Source organism: Hetaerina americana, unplaced genomic scaffold (assembly GCF_022747635.1).
Source record: "Hetaerina americana unplaced genomic scaffold, ioHetAmer1.1.p SCAF_11, whole genome shotgun sequence".
Lineage (NCBI taxonomy): Eukaryota > Metazoa > Arthropoda > Insecta > Odonata > Calopterygidae > Hetaerina > Hetaerina americana.
In genome coordinates this window covers 32,159,312-32,181,300 of record NW_027286181.1, presented here as the reverse complement: position 1 = coordinate 32,181,300, position 21,989 = coordinate 32,159,312, and the positions used below count along the sequence as shown (strand labels likewise).

General features: G+C 34.8%; 3 protein-coding genes across 3 annotated transcripts in view; 1 reads left to right on the top strand and 2 right to left on the bottom strand.

The window, feature by feature from the left end:
• Positions 1-21,989, top strand: part of LOC139700853 (uncharacterized) — a 37,242-nt gene that overhangs the window by 4,377 nt on the left and 10,876 nt on the right. The window contains exon 3 of the mRNA XM_071599283.1: positions 22-136. Within this exon, the coding sequence (XP_071455384.1) occupies positions 22-136 (115 nt within the window). The remainder of the gene's footprint in view (positions 1-21; positions 137-21,989) is intronic.
• pck (Claudin superfamily protein pickel) lies at positions 3,848-8,004 on the bottom strand. The gene is made up of 6 exons (XM_071599572.1): positions 7,847-8,004; positions 7,687-7,753; positions 7,413-7,588; positions 7,147-7,308; positions 6,877-7,031; positions 3,848-5,703 (listed from the first exon to the last, which is right to left on the bottom strand). Exons 1-6 carry the CDS (start codon positions 7,884-7,886, stop codon positions 5,614-5,616), a joined length of 690 nt encoding a protein of 229 aa, XP_071455673.1. The 5' UTR covers positions 7,887-8,004; the 3' UTR covers positions 3,848-5,613.
• On the bottom strand, positions 10,339-17,800 carry sinu (claudin family member sinuous). Its single transcript, XM_071599570.1, has 4 exons — positions 17,368-17,800; positions 16,835-17,126; positions 16,571-16,726; positions 10,339-13,597 (listed from the first exon to the last, which is right to left on the bottom strand). The coding sequence occupies exons 2-4, from the start codon at positions 17,106-17,108 to the stop codon at positions 13,362-13,364; spliced, it is 666 nt and encodes a 221-aa protein (XP_071455671.1). The 5' UTR covers positions 17,109-17,126; positions 17,368-17,800; the 3' UTR covers positions 10,339-13,361.

The following is a 21,989-nucleotide window of genomic DNA, read 5'->3' as shown; positions in this document are numbered from 1 at the left end:
GAACATTTGAATTATATTTAGGTTCAAAAATTCCAGTCAACTCTTGAGAACTGCCCTATTTTTGTGATAGACGGGAACATTCCTCAGGACACAATGGATTACATTCTTCGGGTTGCAAAGCAAAATGGAATACCAGGTAGGAATCATTTTTTTACTTATTATTAACTAATGTATGGAAACTCAAGGAGGGAATATTGGTTGATTGCAAAATTTGATAGAATATTGGTTTTTATGAAATGCTAGAGATTTACAAATATTTCATGCAAGCCAAATTTATTGGTAATTGATTGAATTCATTCAGAACCATAGAAACAAAACACAATGAACATTAAGAAAAATAAGCATTATTTGGATGGATTCATACATGAATTGGAAAAAATAAGTCAAGTATATTTCTTCAAAAATGTGTTTATATTAACTGAAGAATCAATCTTCAACCCAACTGTCCAAAACTTATCTTTTATGTGCATAGATATTTTTTTATTAAACTGAATTTTTATTAGGTTAAAAAAATTCATCTATATTACAGTGCAAAAATCATTATAAAATTTTCATCTCTTGAAAGATACTTGAACAATGATGAGCCACCTTCTCTGTTTGCTCCTATTCCTTGAGCACACCATACCGACCACTTTCCTCCTAGTCACACAACATTTAAATTCTTTCACTGAATCTCAACCACCCCAAGTACACACCACAAGTACATACAAAAAATGGAAAGAATGCCCGTAGTTTTCAGATAAGGAGGGCTTAGCCTGGCACATTGCCAATGCCCTGCAGTGAAGAAACCTTGGAAAGCCCTCTGACAACCATTAAAGACTTAAACATGATGGAATGTACTGACATCTAGGACTAAAACAGAGGTTTTTCCATTAAAAAGGAGTTTCTGTGAGGAAACTGTATATCCACAAGGGCAAAACACTTATATACACATGCTTCACTCTTAGTAAAAAAAAGGAAGACAATATCCTATGAAGAATATTTTTGCAAGACTGTATGGAAGAGAATTATAAAAGAGCACAGCTATTATCAGCTACGAAGAATTGCAGGAAAATGCATAAACTTCTGATGCCACTAAGCAGTAATCTGCTGAGCCACAGAAGATGGTCAAATGGAATGAAGATTAGTTAAGAGGTGTAGGAAGAGAAATGGGTATCTTTGATTCTGTGGAAAAGAATTACAAACTTTATAAAGTGCATATGAAGATGCAAAGGCAATAAATAAGAATATAATTTTTACCCAAGTATGGCACATATACATCACCATTAGTAATATTTTAATGCAGGAACAAGAACTGCCAAAGAAAGATCATAATGTGTCAGTGAAGTCCATTGGTGTAAACTAAACCAGCAAACATGAAAAAGTAGTAGAGATGTGCAATTTAACAGCAATTATTTATTTGTTGTAGGTGTTGGTGACTTCATTATATATATTTAAAAAATATAGGTGCCCAAGGGACTGTATTCAAATTGTGCAAAGTTTTTGGGAGGATAAAAAGGTGTGCCTTTTCATTTACAATTCCTTACTGAAGTTAGGGGGCTTCAGGAAGGATCCCACATATGGTTCAAGATTGCATTATTTCAGACATTGTACATAGACAATTTTAACTACCCTTGATCACCAAAGAACAAATTGCACTAATGCTCACTCATGAAATTATAGCTTTGAAATTATTCAAGCATTTATCAACCATTTTAAGTTTGAAAATGTTGATTCAATTTCACGGAATTACTTCTGATAACACTCAACTTATAAAAAAGGTTTCATTAATTTTAGCTGAGATGGTTTCCACTACAGACACAAAATGGGAGTGAATGGTACATAATCATGGTGAAAAATGAGCTTTCTTTCCCCTTTTTACAAAAAGGTGTGTTGGATATAATAAAGGCACTGATAATTACACTAAATTTTGGGAGTTCATAAATTAAGGATCCTTACTGGGGAAGGGGGGAGAAATAGCAGAAAGTGAGCTCTATTTAATTTAATAATGCACCCTGAGGAATACAGTAAAAATCAGGAAAGGGGATAATATTGGATCAATTATTAATCCCATAAAATGGAAAACAAATAATCAACAAGAATCAAACCCCAACAAGAACTAAGAGGAGCCAGGTCGTGGGAAACAGGCAATAGACCATAGAGTAATAGGATGTAGGCAGACCGAAACAGTGGCACCATGCTATGTTTTGTGAAACTTGCAAATTGAGCACAGCTGGGAGAGGACTGTCACTAAAATTCTCCAAATTCTCAATTGTTACCATCTTAAGAAGATGCAATGAGATTTCATAATCTCCTGATCTCTTAATCACCTTTCAAATACTCAAAAGCTCTAGAGAGCTCAAATGTGGTGAATATAAGATGAAAATTCTAAATTTTCACCTTTCATCCATGCAAGTTTCCGTTTCAGCAACAATCAGCCTTATGCACTTGATGTCCAAGTACACGGTTGCAACGCTAAAGTCAATTTGAGGTGCTCCTGTCAATCTAGCGTATTTGATGGCATATAAGATGCACCTTTTTTCCAAAATTATGTTTCAAAATATCATCCACATCTTATATGAGAAGGTTGCAGGAGTTCACGTTCAATATTAAATGTTATTTTTACCAATATGGTCAGCACTGCCTATTTGATTATATCATATTTAGGTCACTATTTTTACTTATATATTTGGGAGGATGAAAGGGTGTGCTATCAATAATCACAACCGCAGCATTCTATTATTTAATAGAATGTTGCCGTTGGGATTGCTATTATTTAGCTCATCAATATTATGTGACACGAATATCATGTTGTTTGCTTCTGTGATGTCGAAAGAGGTGAAAGCAAAAAATTGAATAAACTTGATTGTATTTTATCAGAACTGATTATAACAGAACAGTGCTCTCCTTGCTGAGTGGCATCATTTGTTTGTAAAAAATTAGGGACTGTTGAAACCTTTTCTTCTTGTGTACACCCTTCTGACATGAGGGTGTCTCATATGCCATCAAATATGGAAATGGATTGTAACAAAAGTCTTGTCGAAATTAGAGCAAAAGATAGCTGTCATTGTGTCACTTAGTTACCAATGAGAGGCAATGGATTATTACACCCTTGGTGAGATGTTGGACTTTGCTTTAAAATTCATTAGTGACATTAGTGTGAGGATTAGGATATTTCTCTCATTGAATAAATGTCATTTGGGAAATTTCAAGTTTCCCTTTTGCCTGCATCTGAATTGCATGAATAATTCAATTACTAGGCCTGTTTCCTCCTAAAGTAACTTGTGCATATTAAAAATGTTCATCATGTTCAAGGAAGGAAATACTGAGTTAAAAATGTTCTTTTATGAAAAATGGGGTAGTGGTAGTCCAGGGGTAGTATTGGAATCCTGGCCATCTGAGCTGTGTGATTTTTTTGGGTACCAGAAATTCCTGGGAAATTAAAGGTAGCACACAGAAAGGATTTGGCCCCCCTACCTGATGTGTACATTTCACATGCCGTTGGGCTTAGATTTGGGTGGATTTTACTGGCACATACCAAATTGACCTTCAGGTTGATTGCTGTGTTTATGGTTTTCAATGCATTAATACTGTAGATCAGAATTCCACAATATTTTAACAAAAACTAATATGATCTCATTCATAATATACAGCACCATTTTCTGGCCAAATTACTGATGAAACATTCACATTGGATTCTATCTGCTGTTCATACACCTATTACACATTTTTCATCAATAGGAAATACACCATTCAGTCATCCCTCATTACAAATATAGATTGACAACATGTACAAATCTTTTTCTATTGTTCTCCTTGTAATGGGTATCCTAATGAAATATGCATCACTGAAATGAAACAGAGATACTTCCAGGGCACTCAAACAACTTCCTTTATTAAATGGTGATCTACATGTACCAGAGTAGACATATTCATCATTGATTCCTTCCATTAAAAATAAAACACCAATAAAATATTGTACACGAACTTCAAAATTCAACTATATAAAAAAGAACAGCAACATATTTTATAACAAAAAGAAATTCAAAAGGTGCAATAATATCACTAACCATAAAACTCCAAATAGGCTATAAATCTAATACCAAGGTATGGCAGCAAAACACTTCTAAAAACACATTTATTTTTCTTGATTAGTCATCATGTTAAGTGCATTATAAAAAGTCTTCTGCTACTCTTAAGGAAACATACTAATGGCATATATTTCTGAAAAATAGACTCATGGACGGAAACATTCCAAAATAAGTGGTCCACATTCAGCTAATAGGAAAGTAATATCTCATCAAATACTGATATCTTAAAAAAATCAGCTATGTATATATAAGTAATGATAAAAATGAAAAAGATATGGCATACACATCTGAAATGCTTAGCTAAAATAATCCTGAACCATTTGAAATATGTTGAACACATTTCACATGTCATCAATTTATCACCCTTTTCCATCCCCTGCATTGTTTATAAATTCCTCTCGCAAATTTGTGCTTACAGGCTTTTAAAAATCATTGCAAAACTGAAAATAATATCAAAACATTACCACAGCACACCAATTTAAAAACATTATCTGAGATTCTCTAACCCTCCAATATGCAATTGCAAAAGCACTATTTTTTAGGCCATTTAAAAACTGCCAAATAAATAAACCCCATGAAAAAAAATTTCTCGAGAAGCCATGATTGACAATCTAAATATGGTATTGTTACCAAACAATTGGAAACTGGAGGTAGATTGCATCCTAACGCAATGCACACACTCTCAAGAAACATTTAGAGAATTGCACTTTACTTTTCTTGAAAAAAGATTCGTTTAACACTGATTGCATTCCTTGAGTTTGAAAAAAATTGCTTTCATTCGAGAAATATTTTTAACCCTAACAAAAATATCAGGCACCATATGTAACATGTGAAAGACCACTGACGGCAATGAACCCATATAAAAATTGCTATAGGTCTTCCTTGAATAAAACCTTGATTAATAAGAGATAAGGAGAATGAATGAGTACATTCAAGCTGGAAACAAGAGGATACAGAGGGCAAGAGGAAAGATGGACAATGAGAATTCCATCACACATAAGCTCCAACTGCTTATGACATAATTTTGTTACCAGCAGATCATATAGAATGATAACTTGGATCAGTACTTTAAGGGACAAAAATTAGCCACGAGGCATTATTACTAAAGGAATGCTTATCATCACAAAACTCCTTGAGATAACATCATCACAATGAGCACCATTTACTAAAAGTTGTTTTCAATATCCCATACCTTGTCATGTTACTACAAGCTCCATGTTAAAATGTCAGCCAGATATTAGGTATTTCTATAAATGCTTTTGGCGAAGAAATAACAAATGAAAAGTCTTCTTATACTGGAAATACCTGATGAACTCAATCCAACATTCACAAATTTCAATATAAGCTCATTATTATTACTATCTACAGTGAATTCAATAACATTTTAAATTACGTGCTGGAATTATAATATCATTGTCAGTGTTTGAATCAAATCGTCTTGGCTAATCTACAATGGTAAGAATACAAAAAAATGCAAGCAGGATTTCATGCAGTCCTTTACTTGCAGCCTTTGGAATAGTGGCTACATAATTTGCAGCATCTCTCACACGTATCCATTTCGGCCAGGGTTGGGATGCATTTGGACCACCAAATTCCTGCTCTCCTTTCGATATTCCCAGCCTTTCTTTGCATCCTGAAATAATGCATGAGAAATCTAAAACTAAATACAAAAATCGTTATTCATACTACTAGTCATCTCCTTTTGATATTTTTTAGCCTTGAAAAGTCAGCATTCTCTCAGATTGAATGGAAAATTATGCCGAATAAACCAAGAGTATAAAATACGGAACAATTAATTTCAATGTGTAACAATATATCCATCCAGAATAATCCAAGGAACAAAGAGTCTTATAGCAAATAAAACTACCGCCAAATAAAGCCCAATTTAAATTGAAAACATATTTAAAGAGGGTATGACAAAGGAGAACAATATTAACCATGCTATCACACACAATTATTCTGTCAAGTAATCAACCAGTTACGGATGGTTTTAGATAGACACAAACTACCAAAATCATACAGCAACAATTTCCTTAGTTCTTCTAACAAAACATAACCCAACATCCAATTCTACAATAAGCCCCTTTTCACTGCCCAATCCCTAACCTATTCCTTTGCCTTGCTTGCTCACCTAATATCCTCCCTCTCAGTCTGTCTTCAACATCCCATTGCTAATAAAGATGCTCTGCATCCCTCTTTCCTGCCTTCTTCGGTTTTCTCCCAAAAATTCTCCCTCCTCCCCATCATACCTAGCACTTTGTTTTTTTTTACTTTCTGTCCCCCCTCACCTTCTCCATCATTCTTCCCATCCCACATTTCGAAAGCCTCCAGTCTATGTCTATCACCTTGCTTCAACGACCATGTTTCTGTACCATAAAAGCTTAAGCTCGGAAGTGTAGTGTCTATTCCTTGAAAATTCCATACCCCTTTACTCCCGGACTTGAGATAGAACACAACTATAACATAATGATCTTCTAATTGGGAATTTATATACTAGCAGAAACTATGAAATTGCATCTTTAAGATATGAAATTCTTGGTTGAGCAACTAACTGGAGCCCAAGAGAACAGAAAAAAACCTGGCGTAAATATTTTGCCATGAAAAATATCCTCATTCAAACATGAACACAAACCTCAGGGAGTAGGGAGTACAAGCAGTACAATAATTCTACAATTATAACCTCAAAGAATATGTACAGGCAACCTGTCTTCAGGAAATAACTATCTCCACCAAGTCAGAGTAAGAAGGAGTATTGTACTTAATCCAATGGCATTAAGAAAAAGTATGATATAATGTATCGCATTACCATATAGATGAGGAACGCAGCAATTCCATGTAAAAACATAGAGCAAACAGCAAATCCATAAGACCACGATAAGTAATTAAAGTTTGGATAGAGCAGCCAATCTCTTCTCCAGCATTCTCCACCAAAAATTGACACAGCCAAGAAAAGCAATACCGCTGAAAAAAATTGTAAAGAGCAGGTGAATGATTTTAATTCGTGAGCCTCGTCTCACATCTTCACCCGTGGTTGAATTTAAAATAGCTCACATTAGTTAATACAACAATAACTTACCAGCAAGTGCATTTCCAATGAAAGCGGTGGCAGAAAGAAGCCATTCATACATCAGAACAAACTCCAAAGGCCATCGAATAAGCTCGAGTGCAATGATAATTTGTGAGGAGAATGACAACATCAGTGCTAGAGTTACAAAAGCTTGTACTACCATAAGCCATCCTAAAATGAATGATTGGAGTTAATAATGAGTTGGTAGAATAACATGTTAAATGGAACCACCAATTATCTACGAGAATTAGACTGTACACAATCTTCGTACTAACCAGGTAAAAGCCATTCTCTCAGGACGTAATACTTTTCACTAAATATGTAATGACATCCATCAAAGAGGGTATTGAACTGATAAAAAGGATATCTGAATTCTTCGAAGCAGTACTCCCAAAGCCCCATGTGCTTGAAGTCGCTGAAAGTTTCTTCATATGACTGAATCCAATACGGGCTACAAAAATAAGGCAAATGAGCCAAAATTAAATTTAACTTAAGGGTCTGGAATTTGTAAATAGTCTTCAAATAGCCCTCTAAGGCCATAAACTTTACCTGGCAAAAGCCATAACGAGGAGAAGGCATGATATATATGTGAGAATTCCGCCAAAAACCAAGGAATCTGAAATGACAAACAATATTATGGTAAACAATACGAAATTAACCTCCGAATCCAGGAAAGTTATATATTAGGTACAATTGATTAAATACTCACTGGACGCCTTATGGTACTCCTGTTTTCCGTCCACTGACATATTTATCCAATAATTTAACTTGATTTAAGAAGAATGCCTAATATTGCAGAGTTTTAGAGGCTGTTGTCATCGATTACCATAAATTCCTCCGCTCAAAACAGATCCACCATGTTGGATCGCACCTACCACGCCTATATCGCATATCGTTTCGGTTATGTTATACAATTTTGAAGTTTCGAAAGTTGCGAGCTTGGTATTTATTATTTGGAATATTAGACCTCTGAGATTGTGATAAGATTGCTATTTTCCTATTGAGGTAAAATTTGGAGATATATTCAATAATAAAATATTTGAATGTTGATGAAAGTAAAATTGTCTAAGCGCAAAATTATTTTTAAAATTTTGAACATTAAGAATCGCAATTTGTTAGTTGAGCGTGAATTGTATTGATTTTGAAAGTTGAGGGGAAGAATAATTGATGGTACAGAAAAGGCATGGGCTAGTATTTCGTTAATACTTAATGTCGTTATCCATCTGGTAATGAACTCTGAGGAAGTCGTCTGATATGAATTATTGTAAGTCATTCATTTACAGTGATCTACATAAGTGTCATTTTCATTTTTTGTTAATTCCTGGACTTCGATAAATAAGTTTCGTCCTTCAATGCAGCGTGGTATTCCTAACCAGACCATTAAGACAAATACATATTTGTATATTTAATGGGCACCATGCAGTTTTACCTGTGCTATACAGCTCATGTATTTGAATATGATTTGATCTTAATATCTCCTCGTTAGAAGAATTTATTCGCAACCTGAAGAAATTTGCATGTATGAAATACTTTTTGACGAACTCGATGAGACCTCTGATATACATTGTTAACGCCTCGGTATTGAAGCTGCAATGATGTGTTTCACAGCTGACGAGTTGTGAAATGTGGCAAATGAATTGCTCTCTTTCCAATATCCACTGTAATGCAAATTTGTTTGTGATGGATCCAAATGTTAATCATTTAATGGAATTTGCCCTACACTCCCCCTGTAAATTGTTGATCAGGTACTTTAATTGGGTGGATACTATACGTTTATGAATGTTGCTCTTTGACCATTATGGTTAATTATGCGATCCTTTAGCAGAGTAATCAGACTTAATGTCTCTATGTGACCCTCGTGAAGTAGATGGAAATCGTGGAGAATAATTCTCCAAGCAAACGGATGGTTACTATTTTATTATGTTTTATTTTTCACCCCTACTCCAGGCATATGCTCGGATAACAATTATAAATACGTTTTTTATTTATTTTTAATTTAGACAGCTATGAAGAGAAAACTGTAGGGATTAGAGTAAAAGAATAGGAATTTTATGGCATGAAAAGATAGAAAATATGATGAAAGGTTCTAAATAAACAAATTGGTTCAGAATCCTTGTATTTAGCTCAATTCTCCTGCAAATAAGGAGGATGGTGACACAAGAGGAATTCACTTAGATACTGTCGCATTTTGGTAAAAATTAATGAAATATTGGACCATTTGAACTGAAAATTCAAATGCTCTCAAGAGTGTCATAATTAATTATGTCAGGCATGTGTATTGAAAATTGAACATTAATCCTCAGTTATAGTAAGATACAAGTAAAAATTAACTTGTTGCACAAGAAGATAGATTTTTAATCATAGATCATTGCTCCAGGGTTTACTAGAAGTAGTCTACCATGTTTGTAAGTACCTAGTTTCATGATGGCCCCTGAAAAATTATCAATGCTTAGTCCCATGATAAAAACCATTGAGGGCTGTAGCAGATCTACATGCAAATGAAAGAATAGCAGACCTCAAGGTTGTTAAGTAAGACCTCCGGATTTAACCTCTATTTTTGGGAATGGGGTAAATATTAAAAGCTTCAAGCTTTGTTTATGAATAGGGTCTGGGTGGGCATGTCCTTTTTTTAAGAACATCTAGGGGGATGTTGACTCTTAAATCTCCCATACAGCGAAAAAAGGTGTTTGCGAGTACACACAAAAATGAGTAAAATTTTAAATCATCCTTGTAAAGTGTCGGACATTCCTCTTGTGATCCTGCATTTCAGTCATCTACATCTGATATTATACTCAAAATATCTGGTAAATTTATTCATAATTGAGATGATAAGCTCCATGACAAAATTTGGCTAGGAACAATAAATAAATGTTTTCTTCAAGGAAAGCTTGGTACTGGCATAGTCTATCCTAATAGTAGATTTTGACTGCCTTATGACAGCATTCATTTCATCCCGACTTTGTTAATAAATAACAAGTGTCAAATTATACCATGTGAACTGTTGAGTCCAGGAATGGTACACACCTCATTTGCCATAATGATTGGGAGTGACTAGCAAAGAAGTGACTGTAGCAAATTCTGTATGTTGGACTCAAAGCTATGTAGTTAAGGGGTCATGACTACTATTTGTGTAACACTTGAGGAGAATGGGGAAAATGAAAGGCTCATTTCACAACACATACCTAATTATTTTATTTTAAATAATCCAGCAAAATGCAGGCATACAATTTACTAATAGTATTAATGCTATACAAGTATTCAATAATATGTGCAAGTTTTGGTCTCGTGATATCTTTCTGGCAAAGGAAAAAACGAGCCAATACATTATCTTACAAGCAGCCAATCTGCTTATCAGCATGATTTTTAACTTATACAGTATTATTAGGTATTATTACAATAACATTATTGTGTAATTGAACATTAAGTATACAATTTTAAATTTCTCATGCATGAAATCCTTATCTATAATGGTAATGACCATCTAATTATTAATTACAATGGAGAAGAGACCAAAAAATAAGTGGAATACTATTAACTAAAGGCACTGAGAAATTTCCAATGGACTAAATTGTAAATTATTGGAGCATTTAAGACCGAAATATCCAAATTGTTTGATTTTAATGACTGCCCAAATCAGTAAGTGCCCTATGTTCTTGAAATATTTACATCAGTATTGTTGGATTAAGCAACAGTGCGGGAACATACTTCACACAAAAGTGTTCCGGGGTCTTCATACCATACTTTCACATGCATACGTACTTAAAAACTACATTTTTCAAAGACACCTGGACGAGGTTCAATAAACACTTAGAACCTTGTGAGAATTCATTTGTACATAAATGTGGGACTCCCTTATTTTCAAAGCTACCAGTAAAAATTCATACTTGTAATAGAATAACAAATGATACAAATCAAAGAAAATAAAATATTTCAGTGAAAATAAATGATTAATTAAAATGAGCAACCACAGTAATCTACCAAAACGTTGGTTTGATAGGCAAGGATAGAGCTGACCCAGCCCTCAACCTAAGAGTGTGTGAAATTCACAAATCAATGTTAGGGGTTCAGTTTCTTTCCTTATAATTTCCCAGGAAGATCTGCAACTCAAAAAATCTTACAGGGTGGGTGTAACTGAAGGTGTCCAGGGGCATCAATTGGATTCAAATCCAGGCCCTCTGAGCCATAGTCAAGCACTCTACCCACTGGGACACATAATTTTATTGAAATAGATATGCATTAAATTTTTCTAGCCTTATGCCAGTAAGAGATTAAAAATGGCTTTCATTTGATGTTATTCACATGAATGATAGCCACTGAGCGATGGCACAACACAATAACAGGGCAGACAAACACCTAGTCTTTAATATCGGTGGCTAAACTATTGTGAAATTTATTTTCAGCTTTACTTTTAATCCCACTCACAAAAATACTAGCATGCCATGTGGTTTGCAGGGCATTTCTTCAAAAAATATTTTCAGTCTGAATATTCACAGCTGGATGAGCACCATGATTTTGAAAAATGTTTACTAGTCCCACCACTCGGGATTTTCAGTTTACACAAGCTTTCAAGTTGTTTTCATTTTGACATTTTTCTCTCATTTATCACAGCATTTTACAAAATTGCGTGCAATAGCAAATAATTCATGAGACTGTGAAATTTTTCTTTTCATGCTGTGAACAGTTGAACATGGAACTTTTAGGGAACAGGTTACAGAAACAAGCCTATTTTAATTACTTATTTTAGCTTGGTGCTCGGTTACCTCTACCAATCAGTGGTATAATGCTAAGTAGATAATATTTCTTTTAACAACATGCTCAAAAAAATTTTAATTCACACTTCATTGGACGGAAATAGTGCTTAAATGGACGGATTATACTATAACAATATATTTTAGCAAAAATAGATAGTAAAAATGACTGCCATAAATGCATTGAGACAGGATATCAAAGTTAATGAGAGATTCCATTTCAAAATAAGTGCTTCATGGGTCCTGAATAAATGCATCATAACCAATATATGTACATGTACAAAATGATCATTGTCTTAAAAAAATAATATCTATGACAACACGTGCTTAATAGTGCACAGTATTGCTTACATTATATCTAAATAGTGTGAAGTCAGTACTTCCTTAATTGAAGTACTTAATATGAAAAAATTGCAACCATGCATATTAAATAAAGATGACACACCAAAATATGTAATATGTCTCAAATTTGACTCAAAGTGGCACATATATACGTGGTTTAAAAGATGCCTACCCATGGCAATAAACTTAAGCAGTATATATAATTACAAAATTGATGCTATATCACTGATTTGATTCACTCATTTTTTTAGAGTTAGATAGTTCACCTGTGCAACAGTTACATATACATAAAATACTCACCTTTTATGACACCTAAATTGAATTAAATTGAGTTATATAGGGTGAACAATACTTCTATTGATGACAACAACTATTCTTGTGATGTGTGTTTTACTGTGTACATTATCATTCACTACTTGGTCCAGTGCTCCCTTGTTTGTTACACCCATAAAGTGTCAACACAAGGAAATTTTAAATAGTGCCACTTTTCACCAACATTTGTGTTCAGACAGAATAATAATGGTAATTGTCCACTTTTTTTAATAGCACTTCAGCAAAAAGTTCTATCCATTGCAATAATTAATTTTCGTTTGCATCAAAAGTGTAACAATGGTAGTGCATATTGAAATCCATTGTAAATGCATGTCTATTAAAAAGTAGGAAATTACCACTTTTCTTTCCCCAATATGGATACATTCCATTGGATTGAGCTCAATATGGTGCACACTACCTCTCTCGCAAGTTCTCAAACAAAATACATCACTTCACTAAAAATATAATATAAAACAACGATGTTGATGGACGAAAAACATAACAAAGTGCATAAACTGAGTGAAGCACACTCAAAGATAAAATAATGGGAACAATTAAATTTAAAACATAATATCATTAAAAATGTGTAAAATTTAAAAAGCATTTATCCTAACATATCTTTTAAAAATGCTCAACTAAACACGATTGAAGAGTAAACAATGATTCGTTGAATCATTGAATATTGCAAAGAAAGTAAACATTTCTTGTTCACCCATGGCATGACATTTGTTCAATTTATGTGACTTCTTAGAGTTGAGTTTCACTGAATTCATTTTTGGTTGGCTCAGTGGGCACAGAAGTATACTCTGTGCCCGCCTTCACTCATGCTTTACTCTCCTCCATGGAGAACTGAGTCTGAGAATCCTTAATATTACCACTCTTCTTCTTTTGTATCTTGGCTTCGGTTAGAAAGAGAATTGAGTCAATTACTGCAGCAAATGAGCCAACAACAGCCAATCCAAATGACCACCCCAAAAAGGTATTCTGGTGATCTGGCATCCAACCCTCTCCATTGGCCAAACATGCAAATATGATCACACCAATTCCTCCAAATATGCCTGAAATTTAAATTATTAAAGGGCATTTATCATAACATATAACATTAATAAAATATTCAATCTAAATATTTAAAGCCAATGAATTCATATCGAAAAAGAAAATACTTTGTTCCTCCACATGTATTTTATTATGCATGACTTAGGTTTTAAAGCCATCATCAGGTGAAGTACACAGGCCCAAGCACCTAGTGGACAATAATCACGCAAGTGACTATGTTCCTTAGATTTTACATTTGGAGAAGAAAGGTTTAAGATTAGATGCCTTGGAACGTTTGGAAATTTGGAAGTCACTATAAGGGTATATTGGTTAATGACCTAATGTACTCCCCCATCCTGGACCTTGCTCGGCTCCACAGCCCTTCTCCCCCCCTGATGGCATACCCAACCGCCCTCTCCCCCTCCTCCTATACACACACCAGTTTCCATTCTCTTTCCCTTCCTCCCACTTAACCAGTAACTCCCCCCTCCTCTTCTCTGACTAGTATATAAAGTTGTGTCCTCTGTACTTCACCTGATGATGACTTTGTGAATCAAAAATTAAGTCGTGCACTGTAAAATATAAGTGGAAGAACAAAGTATTTTCTTTTCCAATATGAATTGCTTCCACAAAGTGACGCCTCAAACCTTTCTATTCACTGATTAATTCAATTTGATACAAAACTGAATAACACAAGCGCCACGTAGTTCTCACTCCATGGGCAAGTCTGATAGGGTAGGAAAGAGACTGTTCATAGGGCAATAGTCCATTTCCTCTCCATTGTTTTACTATTTAATTCAGAATGTTTCTTTCCATAAAGAGTACCAAATTAATCACAAATTTTCCAAATACACCACAATCAGGTTGTCTTTAACTGACATGAGTTCTATTTTTTGCAAAATAGAGAAAAACAATAGCAACAGTACCCCATTCTATGAATAGGAATTATTGCATAGAAAACAGTGAAAAAGTTCCAAAAAATCAAGTTGCATTGAAGTTGGGGGAAGTATGGCAAATTAAATATCATTATTCAGTTTTATACATGAAATATCTCTAAAGATTATAATAAAATAAATAATATATACAAGTTTTTCTCAATCTCATGCCATAAATTTAAACACACAGGCTCTAACACTGAAAAATTGGAAACATGACTTCTCACACACGAAGGTTCTCAGGTTTGTGTATATTTCCAGCAGGCTTACTAGCTCCTGCTTAAGTTTTAAGATTGTTTTTTTCACTTTTAAACTCTTTGTAGAGCAATATTAAGAAGAAATAACATGCACCTAACGTCATTCAATGAGGCCCTAACAAAAATGCTTCCCCCAGAAAAAAAAACCATTAAGTTTTGAGTAGTTCAGATCACAGTGCACACTTGTCTGATTATCCTTTAAAAAATCAATTAATACACACCTTTAATACCCATCAAAATATTAACATAAAAATGTAACTATCAATGAAACCTGTGGAAAATATAATAAAAATCAATGAGCCATTTCCATGGGAATGATGAGATTTTACATAAAAATTGAGGCTTTGCTTACAGTCTTTTACAAAGAGAGCAAAAAAAGTACAATTTCGTGCTTTCACTATACTTGATGCTGCTACAGGTGAAGGGAAAAATTCAATTGGGTTCTCTTCAGTCATCCCTTTCATTGCTCATTTCAAAAGTGTCAGATGCCAGTTAGTGTTTTGTTAAGAGAGATAAATAAATGCACTTTTTGTACCATTGCATACTCTGTATCCATCCAAAATCTTTAACTATAGAATACCAATAATAATAATGTATCAATGTGAGTACTGTGAATTTTGATATACGCTTTGAATGTAATACTCGTGAAGAAATACTAGCATTACAAATGAAACATAGATGGTTGGGTTGATAGCAGAAAGAATGCCTCTAAAATGGTGATACAGCCATTGGTGATTCCCAAGTGGATGATAATGGAGTAAAATTAAGTTTATAATCATCATTTGACTTTTATACATGGTTTAAGCAAAAATATTTTCATTTGTAAACACAGCAAAGGGATTATTGAAGGAGCATTATTTTATTGCATATGATGAGACTATTAGTGATTAATATGTGGACATGAAAGGTTCTGAATTAGGAACAGATCACACACAGATTTCAGATAGATCTGGAGAGAAATAGGGTAACAAGGAAATTTACAAAACAAAAGCATGCGACCGTATAAGTTGAAAAGCTGCAAGACAAAAAAATTACATATCAGTGCAAATTCATACTTGAAGAATAAGATAACCTCTAATCAGGCGGAATAGGAAAAAAATACATCAAAAAGGCAAGTGTGACTAATGCTTGGAAACATTTCAAAGGAATGACTGAAGGTGCATGGAAACTGTGATCAGTATAATGAAATATCATGGGACTTGGGGGTCAAAGAGCAATGGGTGCAAAGAAATAGACTTGTTATAGAATGATGGAAACCAACGGCAAAGAAGCACATAAGATAGCATCAGTAGTATACAAGAACAATATGAATGCTTAAATGTCATCAAAGAAAATAAGAAAAGAACATAAATAGCAAATGAAACAAAAATGCAAAGTATATTCAAAGGAAATGAGTAGTCCTTGAAATGGGTAATCGGGACAAAGGAAGGCATCAGTGCAAATATGAATGAAGCCGTGATATTGCCTTGATTGAGGGTGTAGTCAAAATGGAGAACTTTGATGATGGCTGGATGAGAGTAGAATCACCGAACGTATACAATAGAGAAAATGGTTTGAGAGATAAGGGCTGGACAGTCTAGGGTGAATGTGGTCAAAGAGGCAAGCAAGATTAGGAATATTAGTCTGAGGAATAAAAGAGCATGTAAGAAACAACATATACATGTAATTGAGGAGAAAGAAGCATACAAGGATGGAACAGCATGGAAAAACTAGCTCAGGGTAGGAATTTTTCATAAATAACTTAAATGAACCAGAAAAATATCTTTGCTAATCATCCAACCATATCATTTAAGTTTTCACTAACCTGCTACCAGCAAAACATATCCAATCAAAGAAATAAGAAGAGTATATTTTCCTTGATCAGGGCCACAGCATAAAAAGAAGAGAAGAATTTGGACAAAGGCAATTAACACCAACAGGAAGCTGACAGTGTAGAAAAACTGGGTGGCGATCATAAATGCTGGAAGACAAATTTTATGCATAATTAGCGCCATAAAACGATAGTCTTAAAGCAAAAATTGGCAAACTATGATTTTTATTGTCATTCAATTAATAACAAAATACTTACGGGGCAATATGAAAACACGAATTTTGTCATACCCATACGTGAAGGGATCATAAACCCAGCGACAACCGACAAAGAATAGTCCCACACCCGAATTTGATGGGTCACGCAGAGAACGAAAGCAATGAGTCCAGAGACCAAGTCTCTCCATCTTAGCCCCTGTGATGCGATAGTCACTCACCAACCAACTGGGTGAACAAAAGGCCACCACAGTAAAAACTAGTACAATAACAAAAACTCCAACACCTACATTTCCGGCCAGGGATCGTTTCTTCATGTTGAAAACGTCAGGGCCCTGAAGTAAATAAATACCAAGTCTAAATCTTTAGAAGGCATGTAAAATCAGGGAATGAAATTAATCAGGCATTCACACAGTCTCGAGAGTAATTCAGATACATAAACGTTTAAATAAGAATTAAAGATGCTGTCAGGCAATAAAAATACGCGCCAGTTGTTAACAATGGCATAACACAAATTAAACCAATTTGCAATAACAGCGAAGTCGCTGAAAAGGAAAAAGTATCTCAAGTCCATACCAATACAGAAATGTGAAGTCACTACGGACGAAAGGGACGCAATATTTTCTTTCTCAGTGCTCTACTCCATTGACTACACAACACTCTACAATCAAAATATTTTGTCCACGCCCAAAATCTAAATAATACAATTGTCGCGAAACGTTACTCCATTGGAAAGTGCCACCTGTTGTATGGCGTCCAATACTTATGGTGACGGCCGTATGCTGTCAGTTGTTCTGTTCAAATCATAGAAGGGCGTGGTTCAGAAAAATAAGGAAATTTAGAAAGCAAGCGGCCTATTCCTCCGCTGCGTTGGTTATGGAAATACTGAAGAAGTGCAAGAAATGAAATGTGCTAAGTTATTCTCAACGTCTTCTCGCCCCTGACCTGGAAATGCTGTCCGTGTGTGATTCATCAACGACCACATTAGCTTACCGTGGGAAATAGAAAATTCCCACGGAATTACACAATCAGAAAATTTTCATTGTCTTCTTCGTTTGAAAATTACTGGTGGAAGACTTGTGTCGTAACATACGCATAGTGCAGCACTTATAAAAGTAATTAAGCCGTGAATAGTGTAGCAAGAGACTTAATTGAAGGTAGCATTAGATTAATCTTTGATTTTATTCCTCCATGGAAAATGTTTAAAACCAATTATTCATTTAAAGCCCGCATTTTGTTGTGTTAAGGTTGGATGTTTCTTACCCCGTTCATATTAGATTAGATTTCAAAACGGATAACTGTTGGAAATTTAAAAAATGGTCATGTTATCAATATATTGAGGAAATTAGGCGTTGTGGTAAGGGTATTGGTTAAATCTTTCAATGGGAAAGGAAGCGTTTACGATGAGGGAATTGGTGTGATGAGCACTTGTCTATGGAAGGAGGAAACAGTAAAATACATTCATTGGAATGAGTTTTGGCACGCTGAAATCTGTTATTTGAGGAAAGATGATGGTTATAGATGACAGATTTTGATATTATGGTTTTAGTTAGAATAAGATGGACGGAGTCAACAGAACACAGTGAAAGAGGAGGAAATTTATAGGAGATAGAAATGTGTATGTATTTGTAGATGTACAATGGGCTGTGTTGGAAGCTTCATGCAGGGTATTCTGGTGAGGAAGATGAACACAGGTTTGTTGCCTCCGGCATAAATTAATGGAATGAACTCAGCATATTGAAATTAAAAAAGTAACTCTGTGATTCCACACACTTTATTTAGAACACGACCTACGTTTTACGTCATCATTAGGTCTACGTATTGACTTCTGCTTATTGAAGAAGTACTGTATTCTGTCAATGTAGAGTACCGCCGTGAATGAATGATTTTCAAGCTAATGAAGTGGAGTATGTTGCTGCACATTAAACAGATACTAGTAGAAGTATGATCCAAATTTTTTATTTATAACATCTACATATTTACGTTGTTTCCTCGATTTGCAGCTCATTATTTGCAAAAACACAAAATCGCACATGACCTTGAGATAAGACTAATTTGTGAAGGGTACTTAATGATAGACTGTATCCTTCTTCAATGTGAAGTTCCTGCGTGAAACATATGATACTCATGTGCACACAAAAGAATATAAAGTTCATTTTGTATAATAACATTTTCCTAGGCCTGATAGAGCCACTTGGGAGCTTGTTCTTACTCTTAAATAATTTGTGGTGGATTTTTACTTCCCTAGGCTCAGTGTCTACCCTTAGCATTGCCAGGGGAAACAAAGTCCTTCTGTTGCAGCTTTGCAGTATTCCATGACATATTAATTTATTAGAATACCTACTTTTGCAGCACCGTTCAACAACAGAGCTCAAGACATTTGCCATTGAAATATCATTTGAAGGGGATCCCTGGAAGATGATCATTGAAGCTGTGGTTATGAGTTTTCGTTTCTGGCCTTTTCAGTCTGTGAACCAATAAATTGTGCCATTGCAATCATTAATATTTCGATTCCATCTGTAAACTATCAATTCAGTGGTTTACTGCAACCCTCTATTATTCTCAGTTCAGTATTAATTCCCGTACGGCCTGATAGTTTCTCTGTTTTTGCTGGTGCACTTTTCCATGTTTGCAACCTCAGCTTCTTTGAGATAGTAGTATCATCTTCTTCATGAACACCTTATCTTCAGCTATTTTTCACTTGATCTATCTTCCACCCAAAGTCATACTACTGCCGAGATAGGATGGATTCCACTTGCTCTCTTGCATTTGATGGTTTCTGGGTCAACTTTGTGGAAGTTCATGTGCGTTAAATGCAGAACACAATGTATTTTTTCACTGTTCATTATTTTGGTACTGATAGTTTCAATGCTTAGGCATAATAAAGAACAGTACACAAAAATAAATAGCAGTGAAATGAAGTAAAGCACATTGAAATAAGGAAGAGTACAGCACAAATAAAGAAGAGTTGAAAAATGCATTGTTCCTCTTCCATAAACGAGGCCTTGACACCTGATTCTTGTGCTTCTTTTGTTGCCTATTATAGATATACATACTTTCAAACGCCTTTATCTATTTTGGCTTCTACTTTCCATTTGCATGGTTTCCTAATTTTTTTAGAGTGATGGATTATGCTTTTGTCATCCTATTCCATTCCAAGTGCTTCCAGTGTCAAGCCATTACTTCCCTTGCTCATAGATTTTTCCTGAATGGGAGTTAGTTTTTCATGTTTCTTTTCATATATTCTTCAACTAATTATCCAATATACTGTCGATTTTTGAGATGTATGGGTTAATTTTCTGTGTTCTTCACATTTATCTATGCTTGGTTTCTTTAATATTGCAATCATCACACTCTTCTACAAATTTACATTCCTCTAATCTATATGAGTGTAAATCATTGGTAATGGGCATTTGAGATGTGGCTATTCAGGGTATTGTGGGAAAAGAGAACTACAGATGTACATAATGCAAATAAAGTATGAAGGTTAGATGAAATATGGTTGTAAATTGAGTTCAGTATAACAGAGAATTTTAAGTTTTACCAAGTGACGATAAGAATAGGAACTTAAGATGAAATGTAGAGTCATACAAGAAATGTGTATGCTTGGAGGAGATCAGCTGGCTGAGTGGAGAACTAGCTTATAACAATCAATGGTCAGTGATGATTAAGAAAATAATTTAGTTTGAAAGGTATTTTTCGAGTGCTTGAACTCCAAAATATGTCATACTATTAGAGAACATCTACAACCAATAACCTGAAGATGATGTGATACATCGAAACCCGGTCGTACTGTTAAACTTATCTAGTGGAAAATTGTTACTATCTTTTCTTTATTAGCTAAAACCAACCTGAACTTTGTAATGTCATTAGTTAAAATGTTATTCATTTTATATGCATGTTCTGGTACTGAATCAATAATTATTTGTGTGTGAAATGTTTGCCTTTCTCTAAAAAAAATTCCCACTACTGATGATACCCAAAGGAAGAGATGGTGATGTTGTGGGGGACTACGGTTTAGGTTCGAGGAATGACCTCGGGGAGAAAGCAATTGAGTTCCGTGGGAGACGGGGGTTAGTCATCACCAATACTTAGAAATTTAGATACCAGAAAAGGCATAGGTAAACATGGAAAATGCCAGGTCGCACAGCTTCCCGGAAGCGGATGCAGACTCAGACCACAATTTAGTTGTAATGAAATGTAGCATCCATTTCAAAAAGATAAGGCAGGGACGGTGGATTAGGAAATGGAATGTAGAAGCATTAAATGAATTGACAAGGAAGAAGTTCTAGCAGGCTGTAGAGAAAACCATGGAGGAACGTAAGGAGCTGAGTACTATTGAAAAATCGCAATAGATGAAGAAAGGGATATCGAAAGCCACCAAGACACTATAGGAACCATTAACAGAAAAAGGACAAGGAAACCATGAATCATGGATGAGATGATTGCAAAGATGGATGAGAGAAGATAATGGAGGAATGTTAACACAGAGTTAGGCAGAATGAAGTACAAAGAGTTAAATAATAAATTGAGACGGGCAACAAAAGAAGCACGATGGGAGAGACAGTGCAAGGATATGGAATGGTTGCAGAGTAAGGCTGACATTGGTGCGCCATACAGCAAGGTTAAGGAAGTAAGAAGGGAATATCTGTGCTTACAGTTAGATTTAATCAGGTAAGATAATAATTGGACAAGAAAAGATTGAAGAGAGATGGAAGGAATTCATAAAATCAGTTAGGTTTGCTGATGACCAAGCTCACCACCCAAGCTTCATGCCACCTCTCAACAAATTCAATTTTTCCCCTTTCCATGTTCGTTTTTCGTTGTTTATTGTAATGCTGTTCTTGCATTTTGTCCACTTTCATGTTTGTTATATTTGTCACTGTAAGTAAGCCCTACTGCTGTATGTGAATAATGTTTAAAAATAAATAATTTGTCAGTCAGCCAAGGGGTTGCAAGCACTGCTGAGTGAATCGGAAATTCAGTGTGACAGATATGGGATGAGAATCAATATTAATAAAACAAAGGTTATGCAATTTTCCAGAAAGAAAGAGGCTAAGCTTAACATTAAAATAGGAGGGCAAAAACTAAAGCAGGTAGAAAAGTTAACATATCTCGGGAGGTGTTTTGGACCAACACGGTCAAAGTAGTCGGGACGTAAGGAGAAGAATTGCACTAGGCATAAGAGTAGGGAGTTG

What these genes read in the sequence shown, in the direction of transcription:
- pck (XM_071599572.1), bottom strand. Translation starts at nt 7,886, where the DNA reads ATGTCAGTGGACGGAAAACAGGAGTACCATAAGGCGTCCA. An exon ending in CTCGTTATGGCTTTTGCCAG is followed by an intron (nt 7,589 to 7,686) that starts GTAAAGTTTATG and finishes TTATTTTTGTAG; the next exon opens with CCCGTATTGGATTCAGTCAT. An exon ending in CTGCGTTCCTCATCTATATG is followed by an intron (nt 5,704 to 6,876) that starts GTAATGCGATAC and finishes GCATTATTTCAG; the next exon opens with GATGCAAAGAAAGGCTGGGA.
- sinu (XM_071599570.1), bottom strand. Translation starts at nt 17,108, where the DNA reads ATGAAGAAACGATCCCTGGCCGGAAATGTAGGTGTTGGAGTTTTTGTT. An exon ending in TCGTGTTTTCATATTGCCCC is followed by an intron (nt 16,727 to 16,834) that starts GTAAGTATTTTG and finishes TTTGTCTTCCAG; the next exon opens with CATTTATGATCGCCACCCAG. An exon ending in ATATGTTTTGCTGGTAGCAG is followed by an intron (nt 13,598 to 16,570) that starts GTTAGTGAAAAC and finishes TTTAAATTTCAG; the next exon opens with GCATATTTGGAGGAATTGGT.